Source organism: Oxyura jamaicensis, chromosome 1, assembly GCF_011077185.1.
Source record: "Oxyura jamaicensis isolate SHBP4307 breed ruddy duck chromosome 1, BPBGC_Ojam_1.0, whole genome shotgun sequence".
Classification (NCBI taxonomy): domain Eukaryota; kingdom Metazoa; phylum Chordata; class Aves; order Anseriformes; family Anatidae; genus Oxyura; species Oxyura jamaicensis.
This window is the reverse complement of record NC_048893.1, coordinates 55,444,578-55,470,041: the sequence shown is the minus strand read 5'-3', so window position 1 is coordinate 55,470,041 and position 25,464 is coordinate 55,444,578. Positions and strand designations below refer to the sequence as shown.

The 25,464-nt window shown below is 42.2% G+C and overlaps 2 protein-coding genes across 2 annotated transcripts in view; one reads left to right on the top strand and one right to left on the bottom strand.

Moving 5' to 3' along the window:
• Positions 1-15,493, top strand: part of TIMP3 (TIMP metallopeptidase inhibitor 3) — a 32,939-nt gene extending 17,446 nt beyond the window's left edge. Inside the window, exons 2-5 of the mRNA XM_035340664.1 lie at positions 6,254-6,336; positions 13,020-13,131; positions 13,506-13,627; positions 14,265-15,493. Of these exons, the coding sequence (XP_035196555.1) occupies positions 6,254-6,336; positions 13,020-13,131; positions 13,506-13,627; positions 14,265-14,462 (515 nt within the window). The 3' untranslated portion in view covers positions 14,463-15,493. The remainder of the gene's footprint in view (positions 1-6,253; positions 6,337-13,019; positions 13,132-13,505; positions 13,628-14,264) is intronic.
• Positions 1-25,464, bottom strand: part of SYN3 (synapsin III) — a 199,969-nt gene that overhangs the window by 107,727 nt on the left and 66,778 nt on the right. The window contains exon 6 of the mRNA XM_035340631.1: positions 21,620-21,709. Coding sequence (XP_035196522.1) covers positions 21,620-21,709 — 90 coding nt within the window. The remainder of the gene's footprint in view (positions 1-21,619; positions 21,710-25,464) is intronic.

Below are 25,464 nucleotides of genomic sequence, written 5' to 3'. Positions count from 1 at the left end.
ATACAGAGAGGGAGTGAAATGCTTGCTACCTCAGAAACGATGCCACCTCAAAATCTGTATTCAGTTAATAAGGAGAAATACCAAGCACAACCCAAATTCTGCTTGTTTCATGCAACCTTGCATCTTTAATTTGTGGTCTTGTTGGGAGGATTAGCCTTCTCCCACATAGGGAAAACCCTTCTAGAGCAGTTTATGACTTTTTTTTTTTTGAAGTGATGGGAGGTCTGATGCAATCAATCTTGTGTGAAAGAGTGTATCACGCCTGTTTTATGGTGTTGGAAGTAAGGCGATTTCAGTGTGTCCTGCAAACAGGCTCTCAGTGCCTAGGAAAAGCTGTAGAATAGAAAGGAATACAAAATCTGCTTACTATTTAGCAACTGCATTTGTGATCAGTTGGTTCAGGTAGAACTTGGGCCTGGATGATCCCATTTAATTGCCTTCTGCTTTCTGGGGTGGGCTTCAAATAGCCTTGCAGTGCCACAGTTAGGGACAGTTTTCTGATCTGTAGGACAAAGGCCAAAAGTAGTTTGAAGGCCAATAGTTCTGGTCAGAAATTGGAGGGAAAGATATCTGGGTGTCTTCCCTTCCTGTTTTTATTTAGACTTATGTCAGTCAAAATGTTCCAGCAAGCTTAGTAGTTACTGAAGGAAGTACAGGTTCTTTCCACTGTGGTATTTTTTGTTGTTACTGACTGGTAGAAGCGGTTGGTGTTAAAAGGGTGCTCTTTCTCGGTTGGTGTTCCTCAGCGTGTGATGGAAAGCCTAAAGTTCAAGATTTGGGCTGTCAGTTGAGTAAGCTAATTGGGAACTAGTTGTTGAGGGGTATGAGAGGAAGGCAGCCAGCAGCAAACTGCTTACTTCACTACCTCTTTTTTGGTTTTGTGATGAGCTGCTCCAGTGATGCTTTCCAGCAGCACTGCTGCCCTTGGCGTGTTCCAAGACAAAGCGAAAGAGGCTTTCATTGCTCCTGTGGCTTTGGCTGGAGGTCATGGTGGAACAAGGCAAGAGAAACCTCCTCTGTTGTATCTTTTCAGCATTCTTGGTCTTTGCAAGAAGTGTTCAAATTCAATACTCCGATTTGTAAAATAATTCTTTTTTGGTTACGTGGGAGGATGCGACTTTCAGTACAGACAGATGATCAGACAGACTGGGGACTTGTATCTGTTTTTTGCCCTTTTGTGACCCCCTGCTGGCATCAGCATTTCCCCCTCCGTTCTGCTTTGCCGTAAAAGTGGAGGAATGGGTGAGCGGGTGTTTTCCTGTCCCTCTTCCAGAGACAGCCCCACCCGCTGGCTTCTCATGCAAGCCTGCAGCCACCAGGCAATTTAACAGGTCCCCAAGAGGCTGCATACAGCTGGGCCAGACTTCCAGTCCAAAGGACACAATCCACTTGTAGTTATGGCCCTCTGTTATTAGGGAGGCCAAGAGTGTTGGTAATGATTGCTAACAGATCAGCCGGGGTGTGGGAAAAGGAGCAGAGCTTGTGTGAGAGAGGGAGAGCATGAGACAAACAGAGCAATTCTATCCTTTAAGCAGCACCAGAAATATTTCCAGTGCTGGCAAATCTGTGTGTGAGAGCATCCCACCTTGCCCAGCTGACTGATACCTCAGTAGGGTGCTAGGTGTGCTTGGAAGTCTTAAACACACCCCCTGCCCTAGGCCTGCATGATGAAACCCCTGCAGCTTGTACAGCGCCGTAAGGAGCTCTTGTGAGACAGGCCGAGTGGGAGAGCTGCTAGGAAGCTTGGGGAAAAGTTCTTAGTAACTTGCTCTTGGGAGTGGTCACGGGTCCTTGGATGGGTAAAATGCGGCCTTCCTTGTTGGCATGTCCCACACTGAGTGTTGAGGTGGCATTTCCAAGTGCCCCATTCTGTGGGGGTTGGTTTGGCAGTCCAGTGCCCACCACAGCCAGTGGCCTCAGGCCGTAGTCGATGTTGAAGAACGGGCGGGGAGAATAACTTCTCCCCTATGTCTTCATTAGTAAACAGCAAGAACTCTCCACATCCTTAATTTACTTAAGTGCAATGAACGTATGTGTCAGCCAAACTTCTCACTTCAAAATACTCATATTGCACACCAGTAAAAGAAATCCATGAAACAATAACGAGATTGTAGCAGATGTTTCTCTCCTGAGTTTTTCATGATAATTGGTCACAAGGGAGATGGGTTTGGAGCAAATCCTGGTCTCTAAAGGCTGTATGCCTGCACTTAAAGCTGCTGTTCACGGATGACAACCAGCCAGCTTGAGAGAAAGCATCTGGTTCTCTTGGTGTGGTTGGACGTACAACTGGGATTCGTGGTGTGAGCTTCCACACATACCACTGCCCTCTTGCTAACGGAAGGTGAGATTTGTGGTAGTGTCACCATCTAGTGGCTGACCCCGATAAAGGACACAGGCTTGGATGGAAAGAGAATTAGTGCCTTTGCTTCTCACTTGGGGGAAAAAGAGCTGCTAAGTTGATGCTACTACATTTGTGGTAGCTGGTGGGTGCCTGGATGAAATGATTTTGTAAATACAAGTCTTTTCACCATATTGTTTCCTCAGCCTGGCAAATGGTTGTCTTAATTTTGCACGGGTCCACTCCCCTCGCATCATTGTCCAATTCTTCACAAAAAAAACAAAACACCCTCCGCTATCTCAGCTGTGAAGCTGGTGTCCTTACCTTTAGACCTATTCTTCCTATGAATCCTTTAGAAAATGGCCAAAGTAAGGGATAAAGTTAAGCAACCTTTGAGTGGATTTGGATGGGTGTGCATTTGGACAAGTAGAAGTGCACATAGGGCCTTTTCATCCTGTACCCATTCTCATTGTTTGCCTTATCCAGTGTCATTTGGATAAGTACTTAGGTGATTTTTGGGTGTGTTTTGTGTATACATGCACACATAGAGAACTTCAACCATGATATAGATGCCAGTGAAATACAAACTATGAGCTTTTTGCACTGTACTAGTCCTGTGGCAAATCTGAGCCATCTCCATTTTTCTGAAGCATTAAGTCAGCTCACATTTAAAAGGAGGGAAAAAAAGATAAATACATTGGCTATTTGTGATACATTGTTAGATGTATTTCTTGAATCCTCAACCAGAGCAGGTTGTAACTTTCATGACAGTTTTTTAGAATATCAACTAAATATCCGGTTCTCTTTCTCTCTGTTCATTCTTCCCCTCATTTTTTTAATTGTGTCAGCTTTGGAGAAGCAGCCTGTATGGTTTCTCCTCTTTGAATCACAGTATGGCTGCCACACTTATCTTTATCAAGATTTATATCCCCATCTAATTTAACTTTTCATAAATAATTACAAATCACTCGTGAGACCTTGCCAACTACTCCAGTCCCACAAAGTGACCTGACCTGAAACCCCAAAGTACTGAGAAACATTCATCTTGGAGTATTTTTATAGGCAGTACATCAAAGGAATTGTGGTTTAAAAATATGCAGCTATTTTGGTGACCACTTGTGTGGGATAAAGTTTCCCATCAGTAACAGCAGGACTGTAATAGAGCTTCAGGGAGAAGGAAGGAGTTCAGGGGAGCAGCCATGGCACCTTGTGCCTTATTCTATTGAAACAATAGGAGTCCCCAGAAGTAAAGAGTTGATTTCTTCAGTGTAACAGGGACTGAACTTGCAACAGAAATACTGCAAATTTCTGATACTTTGCAAAGAGTGAAAAGTCCTTTGGCAAGTATGCATGGCCCCTGCTGAGTTAGGAGTAATGTCCTTTGACCAGGTGCGAAGAGTGGCCCAGCAGTGTAACTGGTGAACAGCAATCTGAACGTGCAATGGTGGGAACTGGGAGACACGTGGCTGCAGATCTGCAGCTGAAAGCTCTGGGCAGTCCTGTCTGGCCAGCACTACTATCCATTTACCCAGATGTGTCTGATCTGTAAGGGGCAGGAATTCAGCCTCATGAAATACAGCAAGTAGACTTAAGCTGGAGCATCCTTTGCTCCTTGGCTGACTTTTCCTTTAATATGGGAAAAATGATGCAGGGTGGGTTCCTTGTTGCTTCCAGGCTTTTTGGTAGAGGAAGGAACTTACAAAGTTTATCATTTGGATGATAAAGGCAACAGCTCTGAGATATAGAGGGCTTCACCCATTTACTTAAAAGGTTGAAGCGATAGCCCCCACTAAGGTTCTACTTGCTAACCTTACTGGGGAGTAATAATCTGAAGAGACAGGGATTTCTAAGTCTAGTCACAGATCCTTCCACTTGCCTGCGAGGGGAGCATTAGCTGAAACTGGGATGCTGTTATGTGCAGGTGAAGATGCACATTTTGAATCTTTGGTCCTTTGGTGAAGCTGATGATTAGACAATAAATCGAAGCTGCCTTCTTTCTGAAGTGGCTGCGCTACTTCAACCAGTCAGTTAAAAGGCTGCCAAACTAGCAGCTAAGTACATGAAGAAAATGGATTTTTAGGTGTTCTGTCAGCAACTGGGAATGTGATTGTCATCTTTGATGCTAATCATGTTCTGGTTTGGAAACCCTAGTGTTTTGCAAAATTGCCTTTTAGTATATTTCTTGCCATTGTCAAATAGTTACAAGATTCCGTTGCTGATCTGAGATGTGTCAGGCAAACACCAGTTTTTTCAATTTCAGTATGTCAGATATGCAATAGATGAAGATAAGACCTTTGACACCCTTTGCTACGGACTCCATTACTAGTGAAGTGCCCTGGAATTCACAAAGCTTTAAAGAAATTGTGTTATTTTTCATTGACTTAAGCAATCTGGTTTCTTTAGCTTTGCTAGTGGTGTTAGCTGGGGGAAGCAAATAGAAGAATCTATTTTTTTTTAAACATATTTACTGTCCTGAAGGGCATGCTTCAGTGCAGCTATGAAATGTTGAAGAAGGGAGTAAATTGAAGTCTGAGCAAGTTGTTAAATAGTGGAATCAATAAAATTGTACAAATTCATATGCTTTACTGCCATTGGATAATAAAAGTTTGAAAAAAAATTAAGAAAGAAGTTTGACACTCAATAAACAAAAGTTTTGTTGGACCTTTGAATCAAAGCCATCAGGACTGTCTTACAAAGTTTAAAGTTTATTTGAGAAATCTGGCTGAGGCATAGAATACAAATTGGAGCAGAGTGAGTTTGTCTTCATTTTTCCTGATTAGTGGAATTTTGACTTCCTTTTTTGTTTGTTTAAGTGGCTTTTGGGGTACAGGGTTTTCTAATGGCGATCCTTGTACCTCAGGACTGGTCTTGTCAAATCTCACTTTCTTAAGCCCTTGTAAAAAGCCACTTCTGGTGCTTTTATAAAGTGATATGATTGTTCCAGAGTAGTGGGCTTTAGCTGAATAATTCCTGCGCTGTTACTAATCTTTGCTTTCCTACCGAGAGAAGCAGGTGATTGTAGATATTTTTTAAGAAGAGGTTATATAAAACAGTAATTTTTGTAGAATACATGAAAAATACAAGAGCAGGAAAACTCTTCATGAAGCACTGGCTGTAAACTATCTGCTGGATTCATTTGAGACACCTCAAGATCCTTATCTGTGATGGCTGAGTCTCAACTGGTGTTGCTGTTGTGCATCTGTAGCACAGTGGAGATGCTGGTGTCAGGCTGGATTCAACGTGTACACTGATGGATCAGCTCTAGTTTGTCCTCCAGGTGGCTTCTGACTGGCCTGGCTGCTTTCACTGGACTTGCTGGTTGCTGACCAATCTGTTTTTGCATGGTAGTCATTTGTTCAAGGGAGCTGTTTGTTGGGAGCTGTGGTATCTCAAAGCTAGCTGCTGTAGTGAAGCCCCAGATATGGGACATTTCCACTGTGCTCTTGTGGTTATTGGGAAACAGAAGCTACATGGGACACTGATACTGCAGTTGAAAAGTAGTGACTTGTGGAGCATCATTCTGTATGTTGAGACTTAAGGCATTCAATACAAATTTCATACCAATGGCTTGGTGCAAAGATTTTACCTTGCTTTGGTCCCAGCCATAGTCTGTTTTTCAGGTTTCAGTGGGATTTCAACGCAAATAATGCTTGTTCTTAGTAGTCACAAATAACTGGATTTCCTCTAAATAAATACTTTCTTTGGCATCACATTTTACATGCCTCTGTAGTGTGAGATTTTTAGAATAAACTGAGAGGGAGGTTGGCCTGGAGTTTTATTTTCCAGAGTAAGTTACCTAAGTGGCTTTTTTGAAGTGGAGGGTCTAGCCTAAGTCTTGTGAGGGTTTTTGTATCTCACTGTAAAGTGAGATACATACAAATTTATAATTTGTTGTATTTTACTCTCTCATGACAGTGATCCGAGCTAAAGTTGTGGGGAAGAAGCTCATGAAAGACGGACCATTTGGAACAATGCGATACACAGTCAAGCAGATGAAGGTATGTTTGCAGACTTTTCACATGGAGTTTCAGATATGATAATGATTCTAGCTACCATGTAATAACATGCAAAGATTACATATTTAAAATAACAGCACCTCAAGCTTTCTTTTGGTCAGTCAGAATGGAAGTTAACCAGCAATTGATAGAACTTTGCCTGGAAAGTGGGAAGGAGCAGGAGGAGGTCATCCTGTCATAAAATGCTGAACACCTGAATTCCTCCTTTATTTTTAACATTTCTGGTAGTAGAGGATGACAGATGGGCCACTCTAGATACTGGAGTCAAGTTTGTGTTGAACATACACAGTGTTAGGCTATGAAAATGCAAGCTTTTCCATGCAGTGCTTTCATTAAGTTCAAGATGTGATACTGGGGGGAGTCTGCCAGCCTTGGGAAAGTGCTCTTTCATCTCTTCTTGCCTTGCACTCCTTGTGACCACCAGTTAGCATGATGGCGTATTTTCCACATACAGAACAAAGGAAACTCATATAGTAAAGATTTTTATATAAAGCTAAAGCAAACACTGTAGCTTTCAGATATCATCAGGTTGGAAGAGCTATGAACTATTGACTCTTTAGGTGAAGAGAAGTAAGTCTCCTACCTAGTTCCTTGGTTTCTCTAGAGCCCTGATTTCTTTGGTGTACAAACTGCATTCAACCTGCTGCTTTGGATGTTTTATTAAACTGCCCCCTTGTTATGTAATGCTAAAAATCAGCCCTACGTTGTTTTTCTTGGCTATGCGATTCCAGTCATAAGACTGGTTTATGTCTTGGAAAAAAAAAAAAAAAAAAAAAAAGAAAAGGGAATGGAAAAGCTTGGCAGACACTGAAGAAATCTGAAACATATTAGACAAAGTAAAGGTTCAGAAAAAAACAGTTGCTTGCCTCGTAACAGTAACTCTCTTTATAAGGCAGTTTATAGCTAAGCAACAAAGCTGGGAGGAGGAGAGGCAAAGCCTGTTTCATAAACTATCGCAAAACCGCACACGTGGTCAAATCTGGTCCTGGCATGGCTCTCCCACTAGAGTGGAATGCTTCTACTTTGCATAAGAGAGGTGCTGGGCTTATTAATTTCCTTTATCTTCAAATTTTCTTTTTAAGATTAAAAAGGAAATACAGATTTGATCAACTTGTATTTTTTTTTTTAAAAAAAGCAATGGGTTATGTTGTTAGCAGCAAGACAATGCTGCCACTCCATTTTTTGACAGCTCTCCCTGGCTTCACCAGGTTTGCAGCACTCTGTGCTGTTGTTCAGCTTTCTCACTGTACAGCTCAGCTGGTGTACTTCACTTTGCAATACTATGCAGCATCAACAGGCTGCAATGGCTTCATCAATTATTCTTTTCTTGATTTAATCTCCATCTGTCCAGGACCCCTCCTTTCTCTCCTGCTCAGTTTGGTGCTTCCATTTCTAACATAGGGCTAAAGAACAGGGTGCAGTGATGATCTAGAATAACAGTAGTCCTCAGAGTCAACTATTGCCCTTTGTTATATTACTGCTCCTCTGCCTAAGCACAGAGATTTCAGATGTAAAGCTCTTGCTGTGCAGGAGAGTGAGCAAAATAGCTTTTCCTCCAGACCCAGCAAGAACCCCTGGCTTTCCTTTCGTTTTTGTCTAAGGAACAAGGTCAGCACAGCACTCGCCAGCTATCTGAAGGTCAGATGACGTACATGATATCAGACAGCCAAGCATGCAAATGAGAGAAGGGAAACAAATATGGCTCAGGAACTGAATGACTTCAAGTGCTAATTTCCCAGAAAAATGTGTAATCTGTCATCAGATATTGGTCTATCACTAGCAGAACTTACAGCTCCCTCAGAATTCAATCTAAATAAATGGTTGATGTTCCACTGCCAGAACAAGAAAGGTGGTCCATCTCTGTGTAATGGAGTTGACCCTGGGAAGAGACATGCTGACATTCCTGTGAACCTGACTAAAAGGCTGTCAGAGGATGAAACACTGCCGCTGTTATGAGTGTTAAAAAAAAAAAAAAAAAAAAAAAAAAAAAAGGCTTCTCTGTGTTTGCTGGCAAGGGGAAGAGCACAAACCCAGGCCAGGTGAGCAGGTTGAGTGGAGCAGCAGCCACTCTACTGTCACCAGACACCATAGTGTGAGTCTTTAAAGAAGACATTGGAGCCTGTCCTGGCTCTTTTCCTTGAGTTACTCTGCAGCACAGGCCCAGAGCGTTTACAGCAGAGACTGCAGTAATCCATAGATTCCTCACGCCAAGACCACAAGAGAACAATTGCCCTTTTTCAGGAGCTGTCCCACAATATTTTGTTGGAAAGCTACACGTCTGGCAAAGGCAAGCGTGATTTTGAAGGGGAGATCATATGTTGGTCAGACTGCCTCTGTTGGCATGTGGTGTCCTACCATGTAAATGGTGGGTTGGTGAGATGTTGCACTGCACATTTAACCATGACCTTTGGCAGGAAGGAACCTGAAGCAGTTGAAGTGCTCAGTGGAGCTGGAAAGTCCCAAGGACATAGTTCCTGATAAACAAACAAAGCGAGTGCCTTCTCTGAAACCCTGCTGCCTTTCTGCTGAGCTTAGGGGATTCAGCATAGAGATTCGGCTCCGTGCAGTGGGGAAGCTCAGAGTGATGCAACATATCTTTCCCTTGCTCACCCCGGTGAAAGCTGACTGTCTTCCTGCTGAAAAGAAAACTATGGCTCTGCACAGCTGCATGGGAACAACTCTGAAGATAAAACTAACATGTCAGTGTTTTTTGGCCACCTATAAACCCGCCTGCACCTGCGGTTGAAAAATAAACACGCCTTTTAGTCTAGCAGCATGCACTGAATTGCCTTTGAAGAGCATTGAGAGCCTTAAAAGGCAACAAACTATCTTTGTATTTCTTCCATGGGCTCCTTGAGCTTGCTGTGGCTGATTCTTGCTCTTGCTAACACTGCTGAACTTACTGCTGAATTTTGTAACTAAAATAGATTGGGGCCTAGGCAAGAGCATAAGGTCAGCCCAAAGCCCTGAAAAGGCCTTGTGCTTTTTCAAGTATTCCCCCCCTTTCCTTCTCAAATAATTTAAGAATAATTTAAGAATATTTCAAATCTCAAATAATTTAAGAATATTTCAGGATCGTGTGTCAGAGGTCTGCACAGGACTGATCTAACCCATGCATGTTCTGCAGTGCACTCTGAGCGTGGCCCAAAGCTATTTCAGGCAACTGCAAGAGAAACAAGGAGACAGGATGTTTCTGCTCCATGCGCACGCACAGCCCTGGTTGACCATGGCAACGCTCAGCACAGGCTGCCAAAAGCAAGAAGGCTTTCTTTGGTTTGTTGCTCGTCTGTAAAGGGAGTCTTTAGGGGTGAGCCTTAAAGGGGTGAAACCTGATAGGCACAAGAGGAAAGAAGTAGGGTGGGATTAAAGTTTAATTTTAGACAGACTAAAATGAGGTGTTGAGTCTTCCCTGCTCTCTTGATCATCAGTGGAGAGGGACAGGACCCACTGAAGTGTAGTTCAGCCTAATAGTTGTAGAGTTTTTTTTTTTTGTTTTTTTTTTTTAGGGTGGGCTCAGTTGTTACGGAATTGCCTTTCCTTGGTACTTGACAAGAGGAGGGATGTCTACTTCACATGAAACACCTAAATTTTAAGGAGCTGAAGTTAGGCAAGATGACTGGAAGCCATGGCATCTGGTGTGACCTTGCATGGGAGGGATGGAGGGAGGAACATCATGTCACAGGGAGAAGTTACTCATGCAGCAGGAACCACTACAGTATTTGCACGTGTGTTTGAGGCAGCAGGGGGGCTGCGAAGGGGAATGCTGACACAGCTGGAAATAGAGCAGCACTAGCAGGCAACAGCACGTGACTCTTGCTAATACTTGGTTCCCTGTCATTATGTTTCCAAAAATACACGTTTGTGGCCACAGGAGGACTCCAAGGGTAGCAGTTAGGAGAGAGGCTAGCTTTATGGTTGGGTTTCTTCTGACTGGTCTAATGGTCCCTTACAGGATGTGTTGTGTGTCCCCCAAACATGCTTTCTTTGTTTTGAAAGGGAGCATCTGTAGAAGACTGCCAAACTTCCATTTGCTTACTGAGGACCAAGGCTGTAGTGAGTTTTCTTGAGTCATCAGAGGATGAGGGCCCTGTCTGGCCCCAACCCTGGGCCAATGAACACAGCAGCTGCTGGCACTACTAAGAGTCACTGGGGTAGAGCTGAAGGGCTTTTTGAGGGGCTGAGCGTGCTTCCTTCAGCAATCATGACAGCGCTGTCCCTATGGGAGTGTGAACAGGAAATTAAATGGAAAACAGATCCCAGTTCAGCATTATGTTAGAGGCAAGGAGTTATGTAGAAAGATGCAAGGGTACTGTAGAAAGAACCTAAGCAGCTCCTCAGAGGAATGATTCATCTAGATTGTAGGCCCTTTCTGCAAGGGGGAGCATGGGCTCAAAGCATGCTTCTGTAAACCTTGTAGCACAGGTGTTTAATTAGTCGTACACTACTTGGAGCTTAGTGCTCTGGATGACCGATCACTTGTGTTGCACGTGCACAGCATCCAGCCCGCTGTAGAGTAGATAATGCACCAGCTGGAGAGGCTGGGCAGCCCCAGCTGTTATCTGAGCTAGTCTTATCTGCTTAGATACTGCTATCATAGCTTCTTGCTGTAACATCCGCTAGAATGGGGTCTAAATACATGGCCCTTATTCAGCGTGTTTCCTCACAGTACCCTTGTGAGGCAAGGCAGAGCTGTTTTGCAGATGAGGAATGGAAGTGCACTGAAGACTAAATAACTCATCCAAGGACACGTAGGATGCCTGTGCCAGAATCTAGATCTTCAACTGTTTTGAGGGTAACTGGAAAATCTGAGTAGGTCATCCCATACCAGCAAAATGGCAGGAATAAAGTAGAGATGAGGCAAGGTTCAGTTCTTCCATATTCAGCGTAAGACTTTGCTCACTTAAGGACATGATGCTTTATTCCAAACATACTGTGTCAACAGAAGCTCACAGATCATGATTAATTAAAAAAAATGCTTTCCTTGCATATTTGCAGGGCGTAGAGGGAAGGCTGGAAAATACAAACCCTCTGGAATGTCTTTTACTGTACACAGCAGTGCTGTTACTGAACTGTGATGATAACTGCATAACATGCTGATTAGGGTAATGTCACTAAGGATGGAAAATAAAACTTATAGGCACTCCCTGGATGCCCAGAAGGTTGTTGGACATCTGCGCATAGAAAAATTATTAGTATTTTGTTTTTATATGCAGTATCTGGGTCTAGTATAAAATCCATTAGATCAACAGACATCTGTTCACTGAATTCATAGTGGTTTGAAGCAGGCTGCTAACACCAGAAAAAACAGCACGGATGAATTCTGTGGAAAAAAAAGGGTTGTTGTTTTCTAGGTGGAGGAGTGGGGGTGGATAGTGAACAATGAGCAAGTGGGGATGCATACCTTGGGGTAATAGGGTAATAGGGGATTTCAAGGAACAGAATACATCATGGAGGAAAATACTACAACTTAGGCAACACAGCAGCAGGAATCTGTAGCTCTGGGACTTTATAGGATTCTTTTTTTTTTTTTTTCGTTTCATGCCTCACCTTATTAATAGTTAAAATGAATATGAATGTGCTCTGTATCAGTAAAGCTGATACAGAGGATAGGCTGGGAAATTATATGAAATAGTGATAATCTTTTTTTTTCCACTTTTAGAAGTTGGTATTTCATAGAGTTGGTGGGGAAAAAGAGACCGAATAATTTGAAATGATAACCAAATTTGAAAGATGAGATTTGGAGGAAAATCATCCTCAGTATTTCAAAGAAAGGATATGTTTTATTGTGTCCAATGTACACATGCAATAGCTGTTTCTTTGTTGTGCACAGACTTCAAAGCATGTATGAGTTACCATAAACTGCAGCAGTAAACTCAATTCAGATAGAGAGACATGCTAATTCTTGATTGATTCCAACTGCCAGTATATCTATGACTTCATATTTCAATTAAATTGAATTGTATCATGGCTTCCACTTAACGGTTATGAAAAAGGGGAAGAAGCATACTGGAATTATGTATACATGGTATTTTCTTTATGGCACCCATCAGTACCAGGCTAATTTTAGGAGGTGGGGTGGAATTCTGTTTCTGCTTTCATTTAGTTAGTGAAACATGAAGTCCTTGCTGAGGTCAGCAGGAGTAGCACATGCTAGATGTTTGAGAAGGAGGCATCTGGGATGATGACTTAGATCACGCACCAAAAGCTTGAAATTCTTGTAGCAACGACACTGGAAAATAGGGTCATTGTTTAAAAGAAAAATCCCTTAGTTCAGAAGAAATAGTTTAAATCACATGAAGGAGAACGAATCAAAACTTGAACTAATTTCTCCCTGATTATAAGCTATGTAAAGGAAAAAAATGTTCAGGATGTTGGCAGAGCTTGCAGTATCAGTGCATTGCTCACTTCATGCCACTGGAACTAATGGGAGTGGGAAAAGTGGTTGCTGTGTGGAGTTGCAGTGTCTTGTTACCAGTGGGTATTCTGTCCTGGGAGCAGATCCAGTGGGGGACTTCCCTCAGAGTCCAGCTAGTGCTGTCACTCCTTCATCCTAACCACTAAGAGTTCACTGCTTGCCATGATGGTCTAGGAATATAGATTGTAAAGAACTGAAGTGAAAAGTTTTTATCTCAAGATGACTTAAAGCTTTTTTATTCTTTCTCTAGATGTACAGGGGCTTCCAAATAATGCCTCATGTTCAGTATATCTACACAGAAGCCTCTGAGAGTCTCTGTGGAGTGAAGCTGGAGGTCAACAAGTACCAGTATCTGATTACAGGTAAAAGACAATACACTTCATAATGAAAACATCATCCATTCTATACATACAGCTGCTAAGGACGTGGCAGTTGCCAAGCCTTGCTTCTTGCAAAGGTGTCAATTCACTTAGTTTTGCTCTGTTGTTGAGACAAGCTTGACAGTATTACTCACCTGCAATGTTGCTGCTGGTGCTTACAGCTGACACAACACTCCTAACGTGCAGAAGTGCTGGAATCTTGCTGGCCAGCGATTCCTGAGCCAGTTCATAAAAAAGAAAGCAGTTGTTGAACAGCGACTGAAGCCAAACATATTGAGAGCATTAGTGGTCTCAGGAAACGAGCAAAGCGCTTGAGCTGCGAAGTGCTAACTTGTGACCATGTCTCTGTTTTCAAGGCCGCGTGTACGAAGGGAAGGTTTACACTGGCCTGTGCAACTGGTATGAGAAGTGGGACCGGCTGACTCTGTCCCAGCGTAAAGGACTCAATCATCGTTACCACCTGGGCTGTGGATGCAAGGTATGTTGTGTTTCCTAGTTAGGTGGTACTAAGACATTAGAACCCTACAGTTATGTTCACCCTGGCTGCTGATACCAATGATGTCAGTGAACAGCCAGGAAAGAAAATGGAGGATAACAGTTTTGCAGGGAAAACAGAACAGCTCAGCTTTAGCTGATAGCAGAGAAGAGATAATCAAATGAAGGTACAGGGTCTATGCCTTTGTAATTGTGTGTTGGAGTTAATTGGGGTTGGAGAAGCCTTTTAGGCAATTACAGTCATTTCCAGATGATTGAAATCAGGTACCAAGGTCTTGGCAAGATATGGACAGCTTTTTTTTTTTTTCCTGTGCAAACAATTTGAATAGTTTAAAACTCACATCCTAGCAGTGGCACAAAGATTTTGTTCATGGACCCAGGCCTGCAAAAACATAAACATAAGCTCAACTTTCCTTCACCTGAGAAGATCCTTTGACTCTGGAGTTACCTGCATGTGTGAAGTTAAGCACATGCTTATGTGCTTACTAAAGTGAGGCTGAATTTTGAGTTAGTAAGGTTCTAGGGAGAGGAATTTTGAATCCCCTATTTCTAGTAAAAAGGCTTTTTATATAATGTTGGTGTTCCGTATCACCTTATCTGGTTGCTCTTTATAATTACAGATCAGGCCCTGCTACTACTTGCCCTGCTTTGCCACCTCCAAGAATGAGTGCATTTGGACAGACATGCTCTCCAACTTCGGCCACTCAGGATATCAAGCGAAGCACTATGCCTGCATCCAGAGGGTAGAAGGTTACTGCAGCTGGTATAGAGGATGGGCACCTCCAGATAAAACGATCATCAATGCCACAGATCCCTGAGCACGCTATCCCTTCCTTATCTCCCCTCTCCCTTACTTGTGGCTGATCTTCCTTTGGACACTAACTCTTACCAGATCATGATGATGACAATGAAATTAGTGCCTGTTTTCTTGCAAATTTTAGCACTTCGAACACTTAAGGAAAAAAAAAAAAGAAAAAAAAAAGAAAAAAAAAAGAAAAAAAAAGGAAAGAAAAAAAGTCTGTGCTACCTTACTGAATTTGTTGTAATCACCTTTTCCATTTTTGATACCACTCATTTTGATCAGATGACATTTGGGAGCTTACTTTTGCACACCAGAGGGAAAAATGGAAGAAAAAAAAATGATGGAGCTCTTGCTCTCTTACATGTATCATTAGCTGTAGCAATATAATCTCTATTTTTTTAGGAAAACAAAAATCTAAAAACTATGCCAATTAGGCACTGTATTCTTCTATGCGCTGGCTTCCCCCACCCCCTTCTCATGCACCAAGTGCTGAAAATATGTAGACAAACCTATTTGAAGGAAAACAGGTTTCATTAATCAGATTGGCAAATGAAACAAACAGAAAAGAAACCCAGCCTCAACCTTGGAAAAAATAATGTCCAAAAGAAATCCTCCTCTGTGGGAGAGATTGGCAATGTGATTGACTCCAGCAGTGGGAGAATTCACCTGGTGTGTCTGACCACATCATCTGGTAAAAGCATTGCTGACTGACTGTCCTAGCTAATTCAGTCACAGTGTGAATGGAACAGCACATTTAAAGTTCTGGCTTTCCCCAGAACAAAGGAGAGAATATTTCATCTTTTCATTGTTTAAAAAACAAAAGCCACATCCCCTACGTACAGGGAGGTAAATCCATCTGCAGGAGAGCAGATGAAGTGCTGTGCCATCCTGTTTTGAGCAGCATTGGTCCCCGAGATCTTTGCAGTTTTGCTTCAACAGGAAAAACAGCTTGTAAACACCTTAAACTAAACGGATACGAAAATACCAACTGTAAATCAATCACATGAGAGAGGGATAGGGGAGACTTGCTAGAGCTCTTACTATAAAGAAAAATCTATTGCCAAAATAGTGTTTTGCTGAACTAAGATGTATATACACATAATGACATAAGCTATTTTTGACAGGACGTGGACTTTTTTGGTGTTGTAAACAAAAGAATGGTTTGATTGTGTTTTAAAGACAGAAATATTGACATTCCGAGTCAGTGAGTTGTTTTTAAGATATTGAAGCTCCAGTGTATCTGCAGTAGTGGCTACAGTCATTGTTTCCTCTGTACCCTAGCACCACGGTTCCTCCCCTGCAGCTATACTAGGCACATTTGTTTATATAGTGGAAGGAAGTGTGTGGGGGGGCTAGGCAAGGAAAAGTGGTCTTCTAATAAGTGCTGGCTGGGATCATAAAATTTCAGCTGCCCAGAGGATTCCTTCTGTGTCAAGTGCTGTTTCCCCTCTAGGCATTGTTAAGCATAGCTCTGTGCATGTGCTCATTACTGTGTCCTGCAGTGATGTGGGAGGAGGAGCCTTACTGTCTTGTGCTTTGCTGTCGACTGGAGAAGTTTTTTTTCGTTCTATTTTTTTTTTTTTATTAAGAAAACTATAATATAATTTTTCTTATCAAATAAAAGTATTTTAAGTTTTAATGATGGTGAAGAAGGGGTGCTGGCAAAATGGGTGACTGAGTTTTGGACGGGGAGGGCTTGGGCAGGGAGATTATGCTTAACTTCATTTTTGTATTATTATGATTATTTATCTTAAGTTTCCATATATCTTCAACTCATTCCACTTAGAAAGCAGAGCTGCCACCAGCAGGAAAAAGTGTTGCAGTGATTCCAGCCTGGGGCAAAACAGCATTTTATAGTCAGTGACCTTCTCAACTACTGGAGTTGTTTGGGGCCTCTTTGCTAAATGGGAAGGAGTGGGTGTCTGAGGTGGGTCCTGATGAATTTTTATGGTCCTTCTGTGCTACCAGAGCTCTGGCAGATGTACATGCCTTGAAACGTCCCATTCCCTAGATGAATTGTCGCAGCAAAAAGTTTGTAGCTTCATTTTTAAGATAAGCTTTAAAGGGCATTTTCAAAGAGTTAACGCAGGAGGTGCCTAGGTTTGCTGCATATTTTTTGTTTTCCAGCAGCTCTGAGTGGCAATACAGAACAACACACACTGCGAGTCTGTTGGATTTTCCTGTGATTCAGGCTTGGAACACTTTCCAAAAATCCTCTTCCCTGTGACTACTCCTAAATTATAGGTTGGAGATGAGAGGGAGAGTAGGGCGCTTCACAGCACCCATCATAGGATCGCGTGGGGGGTCAAGGATGTTGCCCCTTTTGGCAGAACGCGGCGTTTGGCTTTGGACACAGGGGCAATCTCTGTTTGAGCTGTGCACCGCTGACAAATTCTCAGAGGGTCACCAAGGGCAGAGTGGAGCCAGCCTCACCAGTGGTGATGGTTCCACCCTCACCGTCTGCATTATGTGGAGTCAGCATCGCTGGAGATGGTCCTCCTCAGGCTCAAGGCGACTTTGCCAAGCGGACGTCTCTTTGAGCTGCAGCCACTTTTCACGGCTTCGGAGGCTAAGTGAGAGTGCCCCTCGATGCAGTGAAGTGTCAATTTGAATTTTCATTTAGTTGCAGCTCTGCATATTTTACCTGTCACTGATTCATTTAGCTAGCTGAGACATCACAGTATTGCACTCAAATTATTGTGAAAATATTTTCATCCTAATGCTATGAGGACTTGTGTCCCTAAGTAGGATATAATGTAGCTATGTGCTTTGTAAACAGCAAAACAGCAACCACATTACCAGAAAATGAAGTGAATACCCATTTTATATTGTAGACGGTAAAATATTACTGAGATGCAGATAGCTAGACCAGCAAGGGTGGGGGTTTGGTACCAAATCTCTTCCCTTGCTGTCTAAAGAAACAGTTCTTAAGGCTTTTAAAAATGTGGAGCCAAAAGGAGGGGGAAGAATCCAGTAAAAATACATTTCTTTTGGGAAGCTTCTTAATTATGTTTCTGTGCATGCTATCAGGGACATGTATTTCTTGGGCTAAATTTTAGCTTGTGCTTGCATTAAGAACCTGACTGAAGGTTCCCTTGAAGCAGGAGGGAGCCATTAAATTGATTGAAAAGGCTCTAAACCAGACTCAAAGACTTCTTCCTTTTCTGTCTACTCTCTCCTTTCTCCTGTCCTGCTAAGTCACTTCTGCTTGCCAGTGGACAAAACTCTCCCTCATTAGAACAGGCCATGCAGGATGTGGACATGCCAGGGATGGGGATGTGAGGAGACAGGTATGACAGTCTCCCCAAAATATTAGGCTCTGGAACATACAGTGGCTTGCAGCAGCACACATCACCTCTCCCATGCTTCTCACTTCACACTGAAACCAAACGTTAGAGGGAACTGTCAATGGCACATCTCATGTGAACATGTCCTTTGGGCTAAAGGTGATGAGTCTTTATTTTCCCCCCCTATACTTCACGTACATCAGCATTATTAGGTAATTTTAAAAGGGCATAGGTCATTTCTGGCTGGTGCCTTTTGTTTTCTTATTTATAGACAATTTCCTTGTTTGCTTGAGAGTGCTTTCCCCTTTAGAATCACAATATATATATATGTATATATATATATTAAAAGGTTGGGAATGATTGGATTTGATTTTTCTTTTCCAAAATTGGAGAGAGCAGGAGGAGATCTGTGCTTGGAGTACATTGAATAAAGTTCTCCTGGAATTGCTGAGACATAGTGCTCTCCCCTCTGTGGGAGGCTTCCCCCTCCCTTTCATGCAACAAAACCACAATTTTAGGCCTAAACTCCTGTTTCGAAAAGCTGCAAGATCCTTTAGATAGGACTGTTTGAAAACCTAAACGTATCACCAGATCCCATTCATACTGGCTGGCGCAAAGTGCTACCTTGGGGTGATTGATGGCAAACACACTGGTGTTTTTCACAGTAAGGACTCTTGAAGTAAAAGCCTCGATGGGAACAAGCCTCCATTCTTTCAGATGTCTTTGAAAAAAATATTTATAATGTCTTTTCTAGCTTAGAAGGGCAGGGCAAAAATTTTGCAAAACCTTTTTTTTTTTTTTTTTTTTTTTTAATAAGTATCTTTTGGAGCTAGCAGTCTTCACAAAAAGCTTAACAACCCACTAAATGCTGCTGCTTTGCCTGTACTGGTTTCTCATTCTTTCTGACAAAGTCTTTCCTTCATAGAGCCACTCTGCTGTTCCTGATAGTCATGGAAATTTGGGGAAGGAACCAAACCTGCGTGAAAAATCTTGTCCAGAAGGAATGTATTTGTTGCTAAATTTTCTAGCACTGTTTACAGTTTTCCTCCATGTTATTTATAAATTTTATATTCAGTGAATGTATATTGTCTTTTAAGGTAATGTTGCATAATGTTCACTTTTTATAGTGTCCTTTTATTCTAAACAGTAAAGTGGTTTTATTTCTATCACAGACATTCTGTCTCTGCTTCACTTATGTTAGTTTCTGTCCACTTCAAATATACACAAATGGATTTGCAAGTGGATTTATTCATTTCCTTCCCTTTCTTGATACCATTTATAGGGCCCAAAGTAGACATTCCACCTCTGGCAATTCTTGCTCTTTGGCAAAGACAACATCCAGTAGTCCCTCCCTCTTTCGAAGAGTTTGATCACTTGAAGACTTGTCATTGGGGTCATAAGCCCAGGAGAGGTGAAAAATCCCTTTTGAAGTTAATGAATCCCACTTGTTAATTGGCCATAGGGGGTCACTACGGAGCAAGGCAGTCATTATGGTTGTCATGTAGCAGCACCAGTAGGGCCTTAGACGAACAGTTGGCAGATTTGCTTTTATTTCTAGTAACGGGAAACGGTCGAAAGGTACATGCCCGTAGCAAAGAAAATGGAGATTCATCATTCAGATCTTTTCTGCTGTGAAATGTCAGAACCTTGTATCCTTTATTTAGGTTTACTGCTTAAGGCTGGGTAAAAATGCCCCATTGAAATGAGAAGGAAGCTTCAGAGAAAGCATTTTCAACTAAATTAAAATGCTCACAAATAGGGCCTCCAAAACAGCTGTTAGAAATTTCCTTTACGTCACTTTTACTTTAGGACAGTCACTGTTCTCCACAAGGAGGAAAGAATGAAACAGACTTCTATATCTGTTCTGTGTTTCATCCAAAGGTTTAGAAAGTAAGCTTTGGAAAGCTTTAGACATAGAGGGATGAGGGTCTTTTATGTGAGAATTTCATTGCTTGAAGTATCTCACATTGCAAAGAAGAAACACCATTACTCTAGTTATTAACACTTCCAGGGGGGTCAGCCACCAAAGTGCCAGTGCTAACTGGAATAGCTAGAAAAAACCTCCAGGAAAGGAAAGGAAAGAATGGAGAGGGGATATCATTATGATTCCTGATACACTGAGAAGCTGATGCAGAGTGGGCAAGTTTCACAAGCATTTGATGGAGTGATGGCTGCAACACAGCTTGCTTGGCATAAGCACTTACCCTCTCAGCCCATTATACTCACTCATCCTATCAGCCCAGGATACTGTGAAAATGCATCTAGAAAGATCTTAGGAAGTTACACAGACTCATTTCTTTTGCTCCAGGCAGAAGAGAAGGGCAGACCCCCCACCTGGGAAGGGCAGGTCTTAATTTGCCAAGGCGGATTGTTGCCTCTGTAAATGTTTGGAAAGTGACTGATTTAAATCAGATTACTTAAGCTTGCATGTCAACAATAGTGTGTGTTCAGATGAGATTATCTGCAGTTTAAAAAGGTTCCTGTATTCTTTAGGAAGTAAGCAATAGCATCTGCAAGTAGGTGATAAGTTATAAAGATGACAAATACATGAAATTAAGATCAGTGCTTTGCTAAACCAAACTACTATAGCAGTAACAAATGTGTTTACATGCGGAGGAGTCAGATTTCCAGAAATAAAAATAATGCTAAATTGCCAAGTAACATATTTGTAATGAAAAGCCTAATCAAATCTTCCAAAAATACCATTCCTGAAGTGATAGTCAGCTGAAGTCAAAACTGTCCTGAGGCATTACTCATATCACAAATCCCTCTTTATAAATCAGTGGTGATTAAATGCAACCGGATTTAAGAACTATTTTGTCTTAAAAAATCTATAACCAACTCTTGCTCAATGTATTGAGCATTTTTTATTGGTCTTAAACGCTAATACAGCTCTTACCACTGCATTACTCGAGTGTTTCACAGTATGACTGCACTTACCTGCACGATATGCCTGTGAGGTATGGAAGTGCTGTTGTCCCCTCAGGACAGTTACAGGAACAGAGAATTGGAACACAGAGCTAAAGCAGGGGCATTTCAAGGCATTCAGGTACCTAGTATGCACCAGTGTGATCTTTTACAAGAATCTAAATGAGGTTTCTTTTAGCACTTTGAAGCTCCCACTCAGCACTAATTTCTGCCACCAGGTACCCACACCTTATTACACATTGTGGTTGGCCCACAGCGTAGCAAGGAATCTGTGTGAATAGATGAATTTAAATGTCTTCTAGCTCCAGTTTGACATTGCAACACCCTTAACCTCCAGGCTGCAAACAATGCTTGAATTCTCAGTCAAAGGGAAATTAACTCAGCCAGCTGGTGGCTTGCACCTGGGGTCATGGTTCACACACAGAGGGTCTCAGGAAAACTCCAGCCAGGTAAGAAGAGCCACTACTTCACCAATGTAAGTTGGGAGGAAAAATTTGCCAATAACTAGTCATCCTTGTAACCCAAAGGAAATGAGACATCAACACTTTTAAATAAAGCCACTCAGCCATGTTCTCCAGGACCAAGGCCAAATGCAGCGGGCACTTGTGCATACCTCTTTGGAAGGTGCCCTAAGAGGTTGGGATGGTGCCCAGTAGCCACGCAGAACACAGGGTATTTAGGTGTTGACAGGAAGACTAGAGCCCCAGAGCCACTGGGCAAAGGAAACATTACAAGCTGAAACAACTTCTTTTATGAGAACTCCAGTTTTCTCAGAGTACCTAGTCAGGCCGATACACATTTCATGGATGGCAATGACATGACAGGCCAAGCAAACTGATGTTGTGAAACAAACATCTCTTTCTGCCCATGTCCCAAATCTTCAATGTATTGTAAACAACTCACGTTCATTTCTTCTCCCCCACCCATGCTAGAGTCAGAAGAAAACACGGGTACTCACCATCTGCTTATGGCTTGGGAAGAAAGTTTGTTCCACGAGGGGGAATTTCTCAGGACCCAGCGAGTTGAAGATTTTAATGAGCTGAGAAAACTTGGGGTGGATAGAAGGGGACAAAAAAACAGACACAGAGGATGTCAGTGGCTTATTGTGTAACAGGTAAGTTCTTGCAAAACATTCTGATACTGGTGAAGGAGGTGAGAGAACTGAGAGGAGCAAATAAATAAAGTACTCGCTGTAATTACCCAGGGCCAAGCTGAACAGTATACACAAATGTTGGACTAAGAGGAGGGGTTCAAGAGCCAGAAGGGGATCGGTTTGGATTTAGTTACAGATCTGCTATGAGTAAGTTTTACTTATTGCCCTTCTTGGCAGAGGATAAGGCTCAGAAGATAGGGCTCAGAGGAGCGACCAGGCAGGAAATCAGTGCCACCACTCCTGAGCAGAGGCAAAAGAAACCCAAGCACTCCCTTGCATCTTTGCCCCATGGCCAAAGCAAAGCAAGGTACCTTTACCCATTGTGCTGAAGGGAAGAATTGTTACGGGAGAAATGTGACTAGAGGAAAACCTCCTTTGAGTGCTAGACCAAGGAAGCACAAGCTTATCATAAGCCAGTCATAACTGGTATTTATTATGAGCTGAGGGTCTCCCAACATCCACCCAAGCAGGGCAGGAGAAAGGGGAGATCATCTGCTCCTCACAGCCCATCGACATGTCTCATGTTGCTGTTGCCCCAGCCTGTCAGCATGAACATCACCATTATCACCACTGTTACAAACTGTTTTATCAGTCAGGATTGTGCCCATACAGACCTAAAGCCCCCTGTGATAGGAGTGAGTTTTGATTTCTGGTTATGTTCCAAAACCCCAACAGAAGTGTAGTATAGTGAGCTCCACTTTGGCCACTTGTGAATTTTCAGACTATTCCATACACTGTCTGCAGCCTCCCTATGTAACCTGTCATTGATCAGATGGAAAAAACAAACAAAAAAAAACCTAACAACCAAACCTCTGTGTAAGACAGAACCTTGATACTCTGAGATACCATGGTAGAAAAAGTCACCAAAACAGGGTTAGTATATAAAAGAGGGTATGAGGTGGCACATATGACAGAAACTTTCCATTAGATTCTTCACAATCACACATCTAGGTATCCCCCTTCCCCTCTGAAGAGGAACAGCCCTGTTACCACGGTCAAGGCAGAACCAGCAGTGCTGCTGGTGAAGTGGTAAGACCAGCAGTCTTGCAGAAAGGGAAACAGAGCTGAATAACATAGCTCAATTATTTTCGTGAATGTTGAGAGAACAAAGTGGTCCAAAGCAGTGAGAATCGTGGCTCCTGCTGAGCTGGGAGACATGTCTGAACTCACTCCCCATTGATGTCGTATTTGCAAAATGACTTAGAAACTGAATCAAGTACCCAAGTCCTCTGAAATTTGGTAAGATTGAGTTAAATTACCAAAAGGCCTCCAGTCATGGCCAAATCTCACTGTAAGTCCTTACCACAAGTTCCTTCAAGTTTCCCAGTAAAGGTGGGAATGCAGACATCTTGCAGGTGATCTTTGTGTCACCTGTATCACCTGAGGACATCTGGGGAACAAGGGAGAGGAATGAAAGCTTCCTTTCATCCCAGTAGTACAGGCTGCATAATCTTACATGCTCTGAGCACTTCTGAGAAATGGCTGAAGGCAGAGAATGTACCACAATGCAACCTCAAGGTTACGCTGCAGAAAAAATGAGAGCTGCTGAGAAGAGATTTCGTTGAGTACCCGTATTAGGGCTCCTGTCCCATTTCCTGGGCTGGTCTAAGCAAAAGCATTTCTGTTCAAGAAATTGAAGCTTGACTTGGTGGGTAAGAAGAAATACCCCTTTGGGAGGTTAAGGTGTAATATGTGTGTGAAAAAAATGCAGCCAGCACACACACACACACACACACACACACAAAAAAAAAAAAAAAAAAAAAAAAAAGGCTGCAGGACGTATGCCAGACCCAGGCTACATGTTGAAGGGGCAGCTGCCAGCAGATTTGCAAACAAATGTGAAGAATCCTGTTGCTAATCTCACAGGTCAAAATGTGGCATTTAAGAAAACCCAGGAATTATCAAGAGCTGGCATATCCCTTCACTAACACCACCACCCCCTCACTTGCATCAGTAGATAAGAGAAAAACTCCCTGTGTAGAATAATTATTGTTGGCAAGAAGGGTATTTATGCTGGGGAAGGAGGACAGCTTGCTTCTCTTAACTACTTGCGCTAGTCCTGCACATCCTAGAGAAGAAAAACAAAGCCCTGTTTTGACTAGCAAAGTGAGCAAACAGGACTCAAAATTTAAGCAGAATGAGACAGAGACAAGAAGAAGGAGAAAAACAGCCAGGCTGAGAGCAGCATATGTCCCTTGCTGTGTGTGCACGCAGCCCTTGGCAAACCATGGACACTGTGATGTTGGGGTGACATCCGTGTTACTCTAGGAAAACAGCTCAATCAAAGTAACTGGAACAATGGCACAGCATTCCAACTTGTACCTTGGGCTTCCTTTTGAAGTGCACAGCTCTTTGTTGCTGAAATGGCAAGCATTTCGGATGGACAGGTGAGAGCTTCAGCCACCTGGGAGCTTCCTCACTGGACCAATGTAAAAATGTTCTGACCTCGGTACTGACCCTCATAGATCAATTCCATTCTTTCTTTTCTTTCTTTCTTTCTTTCTTTCTTTCTTTCTTTCTTTCTTTCTTTCTTTCTTTCTTTCTTTCTTTCTTTCTTTCTTTCTTTCTTTCTTTCTTTCTTTCTTTCTTTCTTTCTTTCGTTCTTTTTTTCTTTCTTTCTTTCTTTTTTTTTTTTTTTTTCTCTTTTTTTTTCTTTTATTTTCTTTTCTTTTCTTTTCTTTTCTTGGCATTTATTAAGGACAGGAGATCCTGGCAAAGAGACACCCATGTCGAATGCTACAGAACCTCTCAGATACCTGATAGCAGAGCTCAAGTCACTACTCCCAGTGCATTTTAGATGGGTAGGAATGTTACAGTCAGCACCTCAGCTAGAGATAACTGTCCCTTCCACATTTTGGTGTCAATTCTTACTTTCTGTGGCTCCACTGGTTTTACTGAGATTGCATCCAGACTGCAGAGCAAGGCACAGGGCAAGGCAACATGGCACAATCTGGGTTTGAGACACCTGGAACATGTAAGCCTTGCCTGGCTGCTAGGATATCAGAGTGAGTTGCAGGGAATCTTTCCAGAGAAAAAAGATCCATTCAGAGCATCTTAAGACCTTTTGTATTGTTTTCAAGTGTCTATCTAGGTCACCAGGGAGCCTCAATCTCTTGACAGTCCATAACAGTGTAGCTGGCAGTTTCCTTCGATTATGTAGATGACTGTCTTTAAGACTTCTTATTACCTGCAGTCTCACAGATGCAAAGTTGTCTTACAGTTATGGACATTTCTGCATGTAATATGAGTACTACTCCCAGCATTGTTCCCATTGTATTTTGTATTGTGACTTTTACAACAAACTTTCTTTTTTAAAGATTGAAGCACTATGTTTAGCATGTTTGTAGCATTATTTCTCAATAATTCTGTGATCATCTTGAAACGTAGATTGCGTAGATGTTTCTCAGTGTGTGAAATCCCCCTGCATATGTCTGTTTTTCTTTCAGAAATGTCTATTTTAAACTGTGCTTGTGTTTAATGCAAATTTTAACCTTTGGAGAAATTTGTAGTAATGGAAACCTGGCAAATATCATTAAAAAGTGGAGCTGCATGTTTGAGTAAACTCAAGCCCAAACTCAGCTGATTGTAATTACAGTCGCTGAGAAAACATCGCTGAAAATTGCCAAGGAAAAACAGTTTTCCTTCCATCC